Source organism: Gymnoscopelus braueri (assembly GCF_963280865.1).
Source record: "Gymnoscopelus braueri genome assembly, chromosome: 17".
In the NCBI taxonomy this organism is placed as follows: Eukaryota; Metazoa; Chordata; class Actinopteri; order Myctophiformes; family Myctophidae; genus Gymnoscopelus; species Gymnoscopelus braueri.
In genome coordinates, this window is record NC_137617.1 from 9,998,040 (window position 1) to 10,015,270 (window position 17,231).

General features: G+C 40.2%; 1 protein-coding gene across 2 annotated transcripts in view; it reads right to left on the bottom strand.

The window, feature by feature from the left end:
• Positions 1-1,590: 1,590 nt before the first annotated feature.
• The window catches only part of LOC308105434 (uncharacterized protein), a 70,955-nt gene continuing 55,314 nt past the window's right edge, over positions 1,591-17,231 (bottom strand). Inside the window, exons 4-16 of one of the 2 annotated variants that reach the window (XM_080456157.1) lie at positions 13,180-13,340; positions 9,551-9,756; positions 8,475-8,745; positions 8,206-8,307; positions 7,954-8,112; positions 7,717-7,863; positions 6,688-6,924; positions 6,414-6,563; positions 6,049-6,289; positions 5,277-5,564; positions 4,314-4,541; positions 4,094-4,216; positions 1,591-2,543 (exon numbers count right to left, since the gene is read on the bottom strand). In XM_080456157.1, the coding sequence (XP_080312283.1) occupies positions 2,203-2,543; positions 4,094-4,216; positions 4,314-4,541; positions 5,277-5,564; positions 6,049-6,289; positions 6,414-6,563; positions 6,688-6,924; positions 7,717-7,863; positions 7,954-8,112; positions 8,206-8,307; positions 8,475-8,745; positions 9,551-9,756; positions 13,180-13,340 (2,654 nt within the window). In that variant the 3' untranslated portion in view covers positions 1,591-2,202. Of the gene's footprint in view, positions 2,544-4,093; positions 4,226-4,313; positions 4,542-5,276; positions 5,565-6,048; positions 6,290-6,413; positions 6,564-6,687; positions 6,925-7,716; positions 7,864-7,953; positions 8,113-8,205; positions 8,308-8,474; positions 8,746-9,550; positions 9,757-13,179; positions 13,341-17,231 lie in introns of both variants that reach the window. The other variant, XM_080456156.1, reaches the window with a different exon arrangement.

Below are 17,231 nucleotides of genomic sequence, written 5' to 3' on the forward strand. Positions count from 1 at the left end.
AGCTCGACCCTTCCTTAAATAAGTTTCCTTGGGGTCCTGTTAGACCACGTGTCGCTTCCATATGATGTCACGTCAAAACAAAACAAAACCCAACCGAGAGTTGCTGTCGGGCAAAAACCTCTCAGCTTTAACTTGTTATGTTTTTTCGTAAATGCCTTATTTTGTCACATAAGTAGTGAAAACAGCCAATCTCCAAGCTTGCGACGCGTTGCATTGTGAGCTTGTATATCGGTTATTTTCACTATAGTATTTCATTTAAAAACAAACTTAATAAAAAAGTAACGGTTTTGGACATACAAGGTTTCCACCCGAAAGCAACGGCAGGAGCGTCACGTTCTAAGCACTGGAGGTTCAACTTGGTTGAAATGCATTATTATATCAAGCACCTTGTCAAATAAAAATGTTTAGTAAAATAAAAGACAACGTAAGAATCTCCAGGTCAGAGAACTTTCAAATAGTATTTCTAAGTCTTATTTTATCCACAGGATGGCGCCATTTACTACGTAAAACGGAGCACCCATCTAACAGCGCTACAACAGAGGTTTAAAATGTCGAGCATAATGAAATCCCTGATTTCATCACTTGTACAGTGTTTGTAGCTTTAACATGTTAGTCTATGGTCTGTCCAATAGAGAAAAAATATATTACAATGACATAATTAAGGCATTTATAAATAGCTAAATTGTAATCTTGTTCAGGTAAGACAACTCACATCAAACTACATTGTAGGCTTTAGAGTCCTACAATTAGGCTAGCCTATGGTATACTAGTCAGTTATTTTGGGGACATTTTAAGCCTTTAAAGGAGAGACAGAAAGCGAGACTCGAGAGTAGGGTAATAATGACAGCAAATGGTCCAGCCTGCCAAGAATCAAACACTAGGCTACTGATCAGCTGCTAGACCATGTGGACTAGCTCAGTGGTTCCTCTAAATAGAGACACCGGGTTCCTTGTGGGGGCTCCAAGGGGTCCCCATGCAAGCTAAATGACTTATTATAGCATCAAAATCAATTTAACCACTTTAACCCTATATGAAAGTAACCCGCTTTTAGATCGGCCTCTTTCAAAAACTATTTTTTTGTGAAACATCTTGTATGGGTAGGATGGGTAGGATCAAAGTATTTTCAAGTGGGGGTCCGTGCCCAAATGCATTTTTATTTGGGGTTCCTTCAAAAGGGGATCTCCTATGATAAAAATCAAAAAAGAGGTCCTAAACACTGTCTGGAACTTAAAAAACACACCTTTGCCCCTTACCAAAAGGAAATGATCGTTGTGGTCATTGTGCGCAGTGTAATAACGAATACAAGACAGGTGGGCACTAGGGACATCTGGGCACCATATTTTTGGTATGACAAGGCCTTGTCACTAGGCACCTGGACGAGTGGGCACTGGGAGAGGTGGGCACCAAACTGGGCACCAAAACCATCTGGGCACTAGGGACATGAGGGCACCTGGACGAGTGGGCACCTGAATTAGGATTCGTGTCCATAAGTGTTTTTTTACTTTACATAGCATGCTGCTTTGTTGTTGGTAAGTGATATATAACCCACTGTTCTTTAAACCCCCAAACACAACACAACAAGGTCAAAAGTACAATATAAGAGTGTATTTACCAAAATAGAAGTAGCCTACTGTTAAAAGAATTATAACAAAATGGGAAATGGTAAAATATCAAAAAGAATGAAGGATTCCAAAAACAAATCAAATGATAAATGTTAGGAGAAAACATAGCTAAACAGTACACTATAAATTGATAGTCAGATTTGGTTCAACATTGTAGCACAACATCAAAATAATCAAGAATAAAAACAGGTAGTAAAGTGATGGCAATATGCACATTCTACTTTGAGAAAACGTGTGTGTGTGTGTGTGTGTGTGCAAGTGTAAAGTTTGACTTTCCAAAAGGGTGGTGCTCGAGGAAAGGCCATGGGTGACAAAAAAGGTGTAAAAAGTGGTTTATGGACAGAGAGGGACCGACCTAGCCATCCATAGAGTGCTAGTGGGGCTAAAACACTGGATGAGTCAAATTACACTCCATCACTTACTTTTTGTTGTCTTTCAATATGAAGCATATTGAGCTTACATTGTATGAAATTGTGCTACACAAATAAACTTGACTTTACATAAGAATTAATACACTTCCCAACACTAAATGCGAGGTGAACAGTGGTACTTATTTTCATTTGTATTATTGGACGATCTCTCATGATTGTTTGTCCATGTCCAGCGCCAGATTCCTCATCGTCTTCCCCATCTTCTTGGGGATTCTGATTTTCTGCTGGTAAGTAAACTTCTCAAAGCCCTGGTGTGCTCTCGCAGGAATGTACCTGAAGAGATTGTCCTTCTTATACTCGGCCACAAACTTAGCGATGTCAGCTTGTCTTCTTGTCTTGTAAGCGTGTGATGATGCCAGGGATGTTGCGAGGCCACTGCCGTTCCCTGTGAAGAGAAGCCGATCCGCCTCACTTCCAATTGCTCCTGCCATCATTCCACAGAGCTTCATCCTTTCATTGGTGTAGTGGTCGCTCACACGTCCCAAGGACTCTACAAAATACAGAATTACAGCTCAGCTGTGGTGAAAAAGTACTCGGAATGTTTTACTAAAAGGAATAGTTCACCCAAAAAATGACCTATTTTCTTTCAATTACACACCCCATGAAGCCTTGAATTCATGGAGATTCTTTTGTTTTTGACGCATTCCTGAGCCAATAATTTGATGACCGGGTGTATTTCCGGTAGGAGACTCAAAGAGACTCCTTTGAGTCTCCTACCTACCGGATACATTAGCATCTTTCCGCCGGTAATCAAATTATTGTCTTAGGAATGTGACAAAAACTAAAAAATCGCCATGAATTCAATACTTCATGGGGTCAAAATGTCCCCTTTCACATGAGCTTGTTGATCGGCTAGTTTCAAATAGCCAAATCCAAGTGGCCAAGTGGGTAATGTATGTTTTGTAATAATAATCAAAACCTACAAAGTAACAAGTAGCTAAAGTTTTCAAATAATTGTAGTGGAGTAAAAAGAACAATATTTGCATCTGAGATGTAGTGGAGTAGAAGTAAAAAGGTATTGAAAATTGGATATACTCCAGTAAAGTTAAAGTTAAAAATACCTGAAATTGTACTTAATAAGTACAGTACTTGAGTAAATGTACTTAGTTACTTTACACCACTGCAGCTCAGTATGACATATCAGGGTATGAACCTCGAGGGACCCTTGAGGTTGTATTAATGGGGCCTCTGTGAAAATTATTTCTACTTTTATTTCACCAACCATTGCGATGCTTCCATATGACTATTGTGATCATATGTTGCCCTTTCTCCACTATTTACTCTTAATTCCAGACATTCTGGAATAGATGTTTTTTAATAACAAAAAATCTCCTCAGAAGGGAGAGTTTCAGATCATAGCTGTGTCCGAAATCATTCCCTACTGCCTATATAGTTCACTATATAGTGATTACACCATTTTGAAGTAGTGTTGGAATGTATAGTATCATTATTACACCATACATCGTGGACTCATTTTATCCCTCAATGCACCGTGAAATGTAGGGTAGAGACGATGGTCACTAACTAAGCTCTACCAATCCCACAATGCATTGCGCAGGTTCAGCTGAAAGGAAAAACGATGGCGGTACCTGTCACAGAAGAACGAGAGCGAGGGAGAGAACCTGTCATACAATAACAATATATAGACCAATTACATATTAATATATAATTATATAATAATATGTAATGACAATAACTATAAATCACAACTGTGCATAGCAGAATGTTCTTTTAATACATCCATGGGCTGTTTATTTATTGCCCCAACAGCCAACGCTGATCTGAAATATTTTAATTGTGCCACAGCGATGACGGAATTGGCGGCGACCTGAGTCGTAACCGAAATGTTTTGCTTTTTTAAAATGTCATTGATGAGTTCACTATATAGTTCTCTACATCGGACTACCAATGTCTTGGTAAACAAGTGTTTGTGTCATAATGCAAAGCCATGACATAATCAGGATGAGAACTGTCACATTTGTCACTCAACACATTTCATAACTGTGAAATTATTTAGCCAATATAAGTTCAGTAACATACCTTTGAATTCGATATTCATGAATTCATTGACTAAATCCAAGCTGATGTTGCATCCAGGTTTGCCTTCAAGGTTTGCCACACGGTTCCACTTCAGGTCTTGTCTAATGTGCTCTGGGTAGAATCCTTCGATCCCTATTCAAACAAGATGCACTTGATTAATGACATTGGTATAACAGTGATAGAATGTCCATAGCAACACATTACATGTTCTAAGTCCTACCGGTGAGCATTCGATGGCAGATGGTAAAATCCTTGAGGTGTTTTCTAGCCCAGAACAGAACCATGTCCATTTTCCAGAAGTCTGTCATGGCTTCTCCATCACCCTCTCTGATAGCATCTCGTCTTGCCATGTTATAAAGCCCCTCCCACACAAGAGCCTTTGTGTAGTTCAGCACATGGTCGTCTGCATCGGACGCAATGACGCACATCTCTGAACAGTACCATGCAGCTGTAATGGGGAAAGAAACAGTATCAAGCATTTTGTAAAGCACATTATATTTCAAATGTACTTAGGAATATATCGTCGCTGTCGGGCAGAAACCTTGTATCTCCATAATTCAACTTTTTATGTTTTTTTAAATTAACTTCATGCCCTACTCCGTCGTACATGAGTTTCAAGCAAAAGTATAAAAAATACCCGATATACAAGCTCACAACGGGAGCATGTAGACCTTGTAGAACCTATTTTCACTGTTTCTGACCATTTTTGTTCCGTTTCCTGAAAGGTAACGGTTTTGGACATATATATTACAATAAATTTGTTAGATGTAACTGGTTAGCAGTGTTGTAGTGAAGTCAATTAACCCCAAGTCCAACTCAAGTCTCCAGAACTCAAGTCCAAGTCCCTCTATCACCAGACCAGAGTAGCTTATGCTGTATAGTGTGAAAATATATCATGGGACTCTTAATTCACACTTATCCCCTCTACTGGTGATCATTATCAGATCATTTACTTCAGGTAATTCTAGTTTTAGTCTATTTTTTGTACACAATAACTAAATTTTTACATGCATTTTTATTACTTTTTCATTCATAAAAAAGCTCAAGTCCCAGTCATAAAACCTCCAGGTCTGAAGTCATACATGGTTGAGTCAAAATCAAGTTACAAGTCACAGATTACCGTATTCTAGTCTAGGACGTCAACACTACAGGACATTGGAAAGGACATAGAGTTATTTCTTACACTCCTCAGAGTCAGCATTGCCTTGTTCCGACAGACTCAGACAGTCCTTGTGGTACCACTCATGTCTTCTGCACTGGTCCATGAGTGCACACTGTACCATCTGTCCCCCTCGTTGCTCTTTACAGTAACAGTATATGTAGGTGCCATCTCCTTGACAAGCTGGGCTGCAGAACCAATCCTGAGTGACGGTCGGATCGGTTGTTGGGTCTGTCGGCGCACAACCTTCATGGAACCACACACCTCCACAAAGGTTGCTGCAGCACTGCACTAATTGTTCACCTGGTTTTTCTAAAATGAAGAAGACACAGATTTAAGTTTGATATACAATCACTCAACTATCTGACATTCACAAAGGCAGTTCAGGGTACTACATAAGGCAAAAAAGGCTTTCAAAAAGAGACAGAAAATACAATTTAAAAGCATGATATACGGGAGAAAAACAAAATAAAAAAGGATTTAGCTCTATGGCAGTATTGGACCGGGTTCCACAGAGTGACAAAAAGTGGGGAAATGTTTTTATCGTGGAGGGTTGATTGTTTATATGTCCAGAATGAGATGAACGTTCCAGACCAAGTGTCACCTCTGTAGGACAAATTGATCACAGTTATGCACTTATTTACATTTCTGTGCTGTGAAGTGGCCAAGATCCATAAGTAAACTTAGGCTGTTCACTTATGAAGGGTTTGTTTAATATACTGTAGGTCTGTAGCACCTGAAGCATCTACATTGGACTTTTTTTTAAATAACTTAAAGCATGCTCTTATTTGACTACCTTCTCCACAGAAACAGACTTCATTACTCTCTACTTCAGAGAGAATTGCAGTGGCAGCAGCAGTATTTATGTCTTCTTGAGGTGGTGGCATCCACACCAAGTCCACCAGTCTGTGTGAGAGTCCACTAAGCCACTCCATTTGGGCCTGAGCGTCTGTGGGGAAGTCTGATGGCTGCTGATCAACAGCGTCAAGGTTGCACTCGGTAGCAGCGTATAAAGTGATGTAAGCTGAAGTCACAAACTTTGTAGGAAAAGAAAAAAAATAGTTTTTGGTTTGGGTGATGTGTATTGCAGAACATGCATGGAAGCATTATATAAGTATGGGGAAAGTTAAAGCAATGCAATGCACATTTTCTGAATATTACCGTGATGAAATCCACACCCCAGACACGTTGGATTGTTTCCTTGACCTTTCCTTCAATACTCAGGCCTCTCACTGCAAACACTGATTTGAGCTGGGACAGAGATCCTCGAGCCTCCAGGCTCTTCTCACTGAACAGCATTTGCATAATGTCCTGTGGTTCAAGAGATGATGATAAACATAATTGCCAAAACTAGACAACTTTTCTTTTGTGTACCCACAATGAATGAATGAATCTGTTAAGACAATTAATTCAACTCAAACCCTTAAATTGTCACCTGGTAACACAGGGATTCCTTGTGATATTCTGGTGGCGCGTCCACAAGCCCTTCAAATCTCTTTTCGGCTGTTGATTCACTGGGCTCCTCAGTCGTGTCAATGTTTAGGCCGTCTGAACAGCACAATACTTTGTAGGGTTTCTCCGACCATGTTGGAACATATTCAATAAGACCGTCCAATATCTCAGTATCTCCTTCTGTTGTGTTCGAGTCCACAGGGACTGCACCAAGATTGACCTGCAAAAAACAAAACAGGAAACGGCCCATTAGAGAAATGTAAAGGCGGCCCGAACCTCTAGAGTTCGACACGTGCCACTGCCGATGTGACAGATATGGCCATATATGGAGATCTGTGTGTTCGTCAGTCCATGTCCCTTGGGCTATTTACACTCATGCACATTAAGCTTCATTTAAAGGGTGTCGCTTGCCCCCCAGAAGCTTGTAAGTCTGTTTGTTTTGGCGAGCAACACCATCATATGACGCAGTACAAAAGGTGAAACACACATCCCTGCACATACACACTGGTGTCTCCCTCTATTGGGTGTCCGTCCTGTGCGACAAGAGCCCATGATGGTCCGCTTATGTTTCACGGATGTGGCAACACCAGCTCTCGTTTCTCGCACATGATTGGCAACACGGGAGACCCGTATGGGAGACCTGTACACCGCCACGAATGCGCGCGGCTTCTCTATTGTATAGATAGATAGTTCTTTTTGGGAGAATTTAACTATCTTTAGCCTCAATAGTCTAAAGAGGGCCCAGTCTGTCTGTCAGCTGGTGGGTGGCATCAGTCCATCCCTATGTTCCCCGGGTTCTATGTTCCCCGCTTACGTTAGGGTTAAGGTTAGTGAGTGTAAGTGGGTTGTAAGCGGGGAGCATAGAACCCAGGAAACATAGATACGCTCCCAGTAAAACAATTTGTTCCCACACAACATACAGTACAGCATCTAAAGAAATACAGGCTGGATTTCCATGGGATTTTCCGTGTTAGTAATGTGAGTGATTGTATATTTGTACGTGCCGACTTACAACATTGCTCTTCTCCTTCATCTGCTTGGAGTATAAGTGGGGAATGTGCCATACAACCTTGCTTCTCAATCCTTCCAGGGCTGTGAGGTTGTCAACAATTATGCGCATCACAATTGTCTTCATGCGCTGCCGCAGTGCCTCATATGTCTATACATAAAAAAAGAAAGAAAATATCATATTTATTTTGTTGACAGCAGGCTTGTGGTCATGTGTATGTTTTCTTTAAAGGATGTGTACCTCTTTGGATGGGAGGATGCTGCCTGGTGACACCTCAACTGCCTTTTTCGGAAGCCCTCGTAGAACGCTGAAAGGTATGCGGTTTCTATGGGCAAAGCGAAATGCCCAAATCATGGGCTTGTTTCCTCCTAGACGTTCATGCTTGGCATGGGATGTTATCTGTTATTGGAAGACATGAGGTTTTATTGCTAGGGAAAAATGCATTCAACAAAATGGTAATTAACCAATATGACGTAAAGGTTAAAGTAATACCTTGACTCTGTCCCAATTGAGAGAGTAGGCTGGAACTCGATTGGCTAGACTTTTGGATGCAATTATCCTTTGCATCCTACTCTTTGGTATCATTAGTTCTTCCTAACATAATGGATATGACAGGTGTTTAATGAAAACAATTATTCAATTTGAATCACACCATCATGCATATATATACATATATGAGAGAAAAGGTTAGGTTTTTTTTTACAATGCGTATACATTTTTATAAGGTTTTATGGTCATATTGCCCCCCTATATACACTCACCTCAATCTGTCCTTTCCACAGCTTAACCTCTTCATCGTGGTCATCTTGGAGTCTGACTATGTGTTTCCTTGAAACAACTCTGGACTGGGAGACGCCAAGGCTATTCAGGATCTCGAACATCTTTTGTGGACAACCTTCCCTCCACATCTCAACACCAATAAGAGACTGGACAAATGTTTGTCTGCTGCTGCTGCCGGTGGATAGAGCGATAGACAAGGCCATTGCAATCCTCTTATCCACCAGCTGTTGAGCTTCCTCTTCAGTCATGGCCCTACACTCCAACATTAAAATACATAGTTAGCTTCATGTTCCTTTTATAAAGTACTAACTGGTGATTATTAGAAAGGCCTCGATCTCAAAAGTTAGCGCCATGTTCTTTTTAACAGTATACTGACGTGATTATTAGAACATTTGTTTTACAGTGGAAGTGAAATACTATTGGACTCTTGCTTTTTAACATAATACAATTAAAATGTGCAGCAAAATTGTGAAATAGATCTTCACCACTAGTGATCAAGATCAAGACTGTATCGGTCAGATTTTTCAAATTCCATTCCCGTTGCCACGCATCATATCCTTCGCTCCAGTTATTATTTATGACTAGAATGTTAACAAAACAAACAGTTAGTTTGTTACTAAAGGCTGGCAGTAGCATTTGTTAGGTTACGAGTAGGTAAGTGTTCAGAGTGCAGTTATAGGGAGATACAGTACTGTCACTCAGCCAATCACAATGCAAGGTTGAACTGACTGTGGTATAATAACTAAAATTATTCTACACTAGTTTTTTGGGGACTTTCTTAACCTTTTCCATGTTCATAAATTGAAGCAGTTCACTCCAAGGCCAGAGCAGCAGGGTTATGCGTCATGGCTTTGCCTTGTGGCGTAAGTATTCTGCTTTACAAGTATAAAAGTTAACACTTTAACCTGAAAAAGACTGCAAGGTCGAAAAATTGTTACGTTTGTAATACAATAAATACGTTTGGAATAAAGTTGGAGCATCTTAAAATTGATGTGCGAGCCCTTCCTTCTTGTGAAATATGCAAATCTAAAATCATGTAATTAAAAGTGTTACACACCTCCGTGGTTCTTCTTTAACATTGTGAACCCTATATTGTCCTGTGATTTTCTTTGCCTGTGGGAACATCGACCGCAGGCAAGTAAGAGTCAGAGGTGCCTTTTCCTCAACCCATGCATTTGTCTTCTTCCAAGAAAATGAGGACAGGTTTTCGGGTGTGAGTTGCTTCTTGAAAGGTCCCTCCATATCTCTGTTCATCTTAATACGCTGTAAACAATATAAAAAAAAACAATCATCAATACATTCATACAGCTTTCTTTTAAGATTTCAATGTAAAGATGAATATTTTCGGGGCCAGTATCTACAGGGTTTAACAGGGACAGGGATTAAAACTTTTCCATAACTTTTCCAAAGTATTTTACCCCATTTCCAGGCCTATAGCAATCATGTGGTGCAAAATAAGGCTTACACCAGTGTGCTATCAATGCCCCAAGACAGACTCGAGCGAACAACAATTCTACAAGCTAACAACATATCATGGTGAAACGTGTTGTTGTAGCTTGTAGATCTATTATTTGTGTCACATGACATCCTGTATACATTAGACCGCAATCAAGCAGCTTGTGCAGTGCAGCGCCACACTTTAACATGTTTATTAATTATTATTATTAATTATAATAATTATTTCACGTTACAGAAACATGTTAGACATGTTCTGTAATGTGTATTTTATTAACCAAATCAATAGCCACAAACAATGTATTTCCAACCATTTTCCAAAACATTTGATTAATTTCAAACCTTTTCCAGGCCTGGAAGTTTTTCTAATTTCAAAATATTTCCAGGAAATTCATGACCGTGGAACCCTGTATCTAAGAATTTATACCCCATGTCTAGGGATAGGGCATTTAAGATGTGATCTCTAGACCAGATCAGAATGTTGGAATCTTTCTAAACAAACAGGTATTTTCGGGTAGAATGTCTATGGATATCTATCTAATCAAATTAAGTGTCCAGAACAAATATTATGACAAATTAAATGCTCCTTTCCGGGACTTAAAGGCCAAGAACACTTTGGTAGATGGTTGGGTTGTGTAGTTACCTCACCATGATGTAACTCCAATGGTGGGCAAGAAATTCAAAATAATTGCTCCATTGACTAGACTGATAATTCAAAATATGCTCCTCGTTGACTTGTACGGTGAAGAGAATCAGGAGGAACTCTTTTAGCCCATAAACGAACGCAAACAAAACTGAAATGAACAACTAACACCTATACTTATTTGGCGATCATGTTTCTCAAATCTTTCTATTAACAACTGGGGGATTTATAAAACGTAAGCCCGACAAAGGCATCAGTACAAGGGCCGTCACCAGAGGGGATTGTGGGGTGCAGTCTAGACTCACAGCCTTTGCGCAAAATTCCTTTTCAGTTCAAGGAAGCGCAATTTGGAACAATCTACCCACTAACATAGTGTCCATCCTTTACATCTTTTAAAGGGCAAGACCACTTTGATAGAAGTTTGGTTGTGTAGTGACCTTGCCATGATGTAACAACAAAGGTGGGCAAGAAAACAATAATAATTTCTCCATGGACAAGAAATTGATCATTCAAAATATGCTCGTCATTGACTTGTACGGTGAAGAGAATCAGGAGGAACTCTTTTAGCCCATAAACGAACGCAAACAAAACTGAAATGAACAACTAACACCTATACTTATTTGGCGATCATGTTTCTCAAATCTTTCTATTAACAACTGGGGGATTTATAAAACGTAAGCCCGACAAAGGCATCAGTACAAGGGCCGTCACCAGAGGGGATTGTGGGGTGCAGTCTAGACTCACAGCCTTTGCGCAAAATTCCTTTTCAGTTCAAGGAAGCGCAATTTGGAACAATCTACCCACTAACATAGTGTCCATCCTTTAAAGGGCAAGACCACTTTGATAGAAGTTTGGTTGTGTAGTGACCTTGCCATGATGTAACAACAAAGGTGGGCAAGAAAACAATAATAATTTCTCCATGGACAAGAAATTGATCATTCAAAATATGCTCGTCATTGACTTACATTGTACGGTGAAGAGGCTCAGGAGGAGCTATCTTAGCCCATAAACAAACTCAAACAAAGCTGATTCTAACAGTATAGAACATCACCAAACCCAGTACTATGTTTTTTATATAAAAATGTTAACTTCCTATTGATTGTGTTATTTCTATTAGGAAGAAAACCCGGACTGGATGCGCGGATCCGGATCTTCAAATAGTAAAATCACCAGGAAGTTTTTTTTTTTTTTTTTAAACAAACAGTACTGGGTTTGGTGATGTTCTGTACTGTCAGAATCAGCTTGGTTTACATTTGTTTACGGGCTCAAAAGTGCCAGCCTCAGAGTGGTCTTGCCGTACCATATAAGTCAATGAGGAGCATATCACCCACCTTTGTTGTTACATCATGGCAAGTAACTACACAACCCAAACCTCTTACCCTTTAAGGTCCAACTATAAGGATGGATCATGGACAATCAAACATCTGAACATTTTTAAATAGGCTTAAATAGTAGGTTTTTTTTGTTTTCTTGGGTGTCTTGTATTTTAGGTCAAAACTAGGTCTTTTTTTTTACTGTTGTTTTTGGGCGGTGAAACCGCCCCTATGTGAGGTTTGGACATTTGCACCCCCCCCAACCCTGCGTTGTGATTGGCCACCAGTGTACCCCCCTAACCCTGCACCGTGATTGGCCAATCACAGTCTATTCAGGACTGTGATTGGCTAGTGAAACATGACACATGTGCATAGCCCTATAAATAGGACTATGCACTTAAAAAAAACACATTTATGTTTTTTTTTAAGTTAGGGGTGTACAAGGGTTGGTCCACAATATTACTTTTCTTTAAGTGAACTTCCATCACTGTGATGACCACTGTGACCACACCGCCCACTTCACACTGGGTGTGATTTTTTTGTCTTCTGTTGAATACGGATGGAAATTAGCATTCTTGCTAAATCTGGTGTAATTTATACAGCATTGTGTGTGTGGTGTTCATTAATATGCGCTGTCCCGTCCAAATAAACATATCAATAAACAAACAACTAAAACCATCTATACTATAGATATAGCATATCTATGTAAATAGTAGATCTACAAGCTCAGAACGCGCTGTGAACTTGTAAATGGTCTGTTTCCACTATTAATGTTTTTCTTTAAGTATTAAAACTCATTCACTGCCTGAATTATTGCTGGCCGCGTTTACCCACTGCCAGAGATTTTTCATTGAAAAAAAAAAAGTACTCAGGAGCCGAGATACAGAATTTTTAAGTTTTAAGTTAACAAGGAAGTGGATGGGAGTCTAGATCTTCGAAAAATCATATCTCCTTGGTCTTTGGGTCAAATTTAAAAACAAATTTAAAAAAATGTAATTACGTTTTTTACGTCAGTGGCAGTATTGGTAAACGGGAATAATTACGTTCATTACGTCAGTGGCAGTGAATGAGTTAAGTTATTAAATATGTAAGTCATTTCTTTATATATTCAAGTCATTTGTCATATCTGCCCTGTGCAACTTCAAAGCCTAAAGGGCAAACAGAAATTGAATTTGTCTTCATATGTTCCATGCCAAAAACTCAATGAAATCTTTAATCAATTATTTGCATGACATTTAATCGTCAACTAAAATGTCATGATGGTGACAACCCTACCTCTTTGCGTATGATTTCTTGGCACACTTTGTTGAAAGCAGCTGTAGCAGCTGGCAGTTCAAGAAGTCGTCTTATTGCAGGAACATATTGTCCGATTTTTAAATAGCGAATCGCCTGGTTGACTTTCCCCACCTTCTTCTTGGGCGCTGGAGATGGACCATCTGATGTGGACACTGGACAGACAATGAATAGCGTTATGGGGGGGGGGGGAATCTTGTTATATATTATACTGTAACATTTTATTCAAATCCTTTAAAAGTCATTTGTATGGCTGGTAAATTCCAAATGCATAATGCATTTATTTTGGGCTGAATTCTTTGGTTTATATCCTGGCTCATGTGACTAATCTAGTGGACAATTAACTGTCTTAAGCCCTACATACTTGGTCGCACATCAAATAGATCGCTCACAACAACACGTTGTGAGCTTGTCAATCTGCTATTTTTGAAAATAATAATGACTATTCCAGGGTTCATGTGGTTAAGAAGACTGACCAAAAAAGCACATCCTTGTTACTGTACTCTGTTATTTCCTTGCAGAAAATAATTATATTAAGAATAGATAAAATTGTATATATATATATATATATATATATATTATTAATAATAATAATAACCTGAGTTCGTGTTTGTAGAGCCAAGATCCATCCTCATTATTTTGCGAGGCACTTGAGACAGAGGGTATTTTGTCATAGAAAAACCGGTCCAGGTGCGCTTCATTTTCTTTTTGGCGCATGGCTTTGTTTTTGAATGTACCCACTTTTGGCATGGATCTCTACATATGAACTCCTCCGGTGAAAGATGGGGCAACAGTACTTGCGCAGTCTTCAAATCAACCAGCTTAGATATTCTTATTCTCGGCAGGGATTTGTGTGCGTCGGGTATGAGTTCTTTTTTGCAGAGACTGCATCTAATAATCTTAGAACAGGACCCTTCCGCACTCTGTTCAGACGGACATGGCATGTCGTTGTTGGCAGAATCTTTCACGTTCCAATTGGTAGGTAGCACAGTAGGCAGCCTGGGAACGACAACATATTGAAGGGAACCCTTTGCGTTTGATTTTAAAGTAGGTACCTTGGCAGACCCTTTCACTTTCGGTTTAGAAGTAGATGGTGCCTTGACAGAAGCTCCCATGTTCTGCTTTGGTTGTTTCTTGACAGAACATGCCATTTTCAGCATAGAACCAGATGGTCCGATGACAGTAACTCTGTTCATGTTCGGTCTACGGGGTTTTACAACATTGACAGAGCCTTCGTTCTGTTTAGACGCAGCTACAGAAATTATTCTTTTTGGAATGACAACGTTGCGTATGGAACCCTCCGTGTTCTGCTTAGATGTAGGTGCAGGAGGCGGCGATGGAACCCCACCACCACCCACAGTACCCTTCGTCTTGTCTTGTTTAGATGGAGGTGGTGTACTGTCGACAGAAGAAGAACCACTCCCGGCCCATGTGCGCCTTTTGTTGAAGCCGTTGAACTTTGTCTTTGATTTGACCATCGTGACGCACTCTGTGCATAGAAAGTCTGATGCCGGAAGATGAGGGAACAGTATTTTCGCAGTCTTCGCGTCGATGAGCGTTGATATTCTCACTTTGCTCACGCACCCCTCTTTCTCGTTGTAGTTGAGCCCCGCTTTGCAGTTGCTGCAGCGTTCCAGGTCAGAACCAGAACCCAAATCCTGCTCAGAAGTAGATACTGTGCTGTCGACACAATCCTCCTCCATGTTTTGTTCAGAAGTAGATGCTATGTTGACAGAAACCTCCATGTTTTGTTCAGAAGTAGATGGCATGTTGTTGCCACAACCCTCCTCCATATTCTGTTCAGATAAGAAAAAAAATGAATAAAATACATTTTAAAGGTAATTGAAAAAACACGGCCCCTCACGTATTAGGAGGGCAAGATGAGTCACCAGAACCAAGGACGGGTGTTTTTGATGTAGGGTCCTCGGGTCCTTTTGACCCGGTTTAACATTTTCAACATGAATTAAGCGTATGTAAACATTTTTTGTTCTCTATGAAACTTCTTCTATTTGCCTTATTTACTGTACTAAACATGTGATATGAAAATGAAAATGAAAATTTTCATGAAAATGAAAATTTTCACACAGGGCCTTCGGGTCAAAGTGACCCGAAGGCCCTGGGTGTGACTAAAACACGAAGACCCTACGAGGGTTAAATTGTCCACTGTCAAATCATGTGGGAACCCCCCTGGGGGTCCCGACCGACAAGTTGAGAACCAATGTATGTGCACTGTTAGTGCACATTTTTCAAAAGACAGGTAAAAGGCTAATTGGCATGGCCACAACATGATACACAAACATATTATTGGAAAGCTATGATTGTCCTCTGTAAGGAACATCAGGACTCAATAGTGACATGTTAACTAAGTGACTGACTACAGTGGACAAAATGTTGTATTGCTGGGTCTTATTTTGTCAGTCTTGGACGATTTTCAAAATAGTGTTTGCACTTTTTCCCTTTTTGGTCCGTACATCTACATAAAAGTTCATATTTCAAATATAAAGTGCTTAACCCATGACCACGGATGCCAATTATTACAATTATGTACGGGCCTTAGAAGTACCCGAATCTTCAGTATTGTTCAATAAAAAGCAATTTAATCCGATTGGTGGTCATTTTCTCCACACGCTTTCAACTGCGCGACCCTATAGGTTGGGAGGTGTATACTCCGATACATTGCAACTATGAGAACATGCTCACCAATCGGATTAAATGCTTATTTAACAATACGGAAGATACTTCTATGGGCCCGGATATAATTGTAACATTCATGGCCATGGGGTAAGCACTTTATATTTGAAATCTGAACCTTTATGTAGATGTACGGAACAAAAAGGGAGAAAGTGCAAACACTATTTTGAATATCATGACAAACCTTAGCCCCGTTTGGACGATGGCTCCGAGATGAGGGAGCAGTACTGACACCTGCCGTAGGGGGGTTCTTCCGGGTTGAATGGGGGAAACATGACACAGGCTGACTAAATACGCGTTTTAAACGGGGTTTTCAACTTCGTCGGTTACATTTTACTTTCCGACGAAATTGCAAACAGCAGATGTATCGGACAACGTTTACTTTTTGAATACAATGTTGCGAAAAGGTGTTTTTCACTGCATTTGCCGGGACCCCAGACAGCGGGACCTCATCTCGGCGCTATCGTGGAGAGTGAGATTCAAGAAGGGGCTTGACAAACCTCCATGTTCTGATCAGAAGTCGATGCCATGTCGTTGGCAGAACCCTCCGTGTTCTTTTCAGCAGGTGGAATGTTGACACAATCCTCCTCCATGATCCGTGTATTAGTAGGCGATGGTAATATTGGCACAGGCTGCACAGTATATTATGTTTGCAGCTTAATTAGGAGAAAAGACAATGGTTTTTTTTCTACAGGACGTTCAACCGTCAAGCAAAGCTGTGAGCGCCGCCAACCAGTGTTGCCAGGTTTTGTGAGAGAAATAAGCAACCACAAGGTGTAGGTAAACAAGCCCAAAATAAGCAACTTTAGGCCACATGAGCACTTTAAACCTATGCGTCGGCTACAAGCTCACAACGCATCGCATTGTAGATCTGCTCATTTCAAAAAAATGTTTTAAACATTCTAACACTAATGTTCCCTGGCACAAAACATTATCATGAAAATATTTGAGAACCACTGGTTTAAATAATAATTAAAACATTTGGAAGCAAGCCTAAATAAAGAAGTACACGTTAGAAACAAGCCCAAAAAAAGCAACCCGCAACTACCGATTTTCTACAAGCAACTTAACAGAAAAATAAGCCCAAAGTCGCTTATAATAAGCGGACATGGCAACCATAGATATATATCTATGATGGCAACCCTGCCACCAACGCGAACGGCCTTTTTGCATGTAGTTGAAGCGCAAGGGGGCGGGAGGGGGGGCGGTTTGGGGGAGAGAGTCAGCGCACTGAAGTCAAGGCACAGACTACTGTGTTGTTGACGGACAACGGATGCACGCTTATGAGAAACAACACAAATAAAACCTGGCAAAACAGTTGCGTGCATTAGCGCAAGATGAGG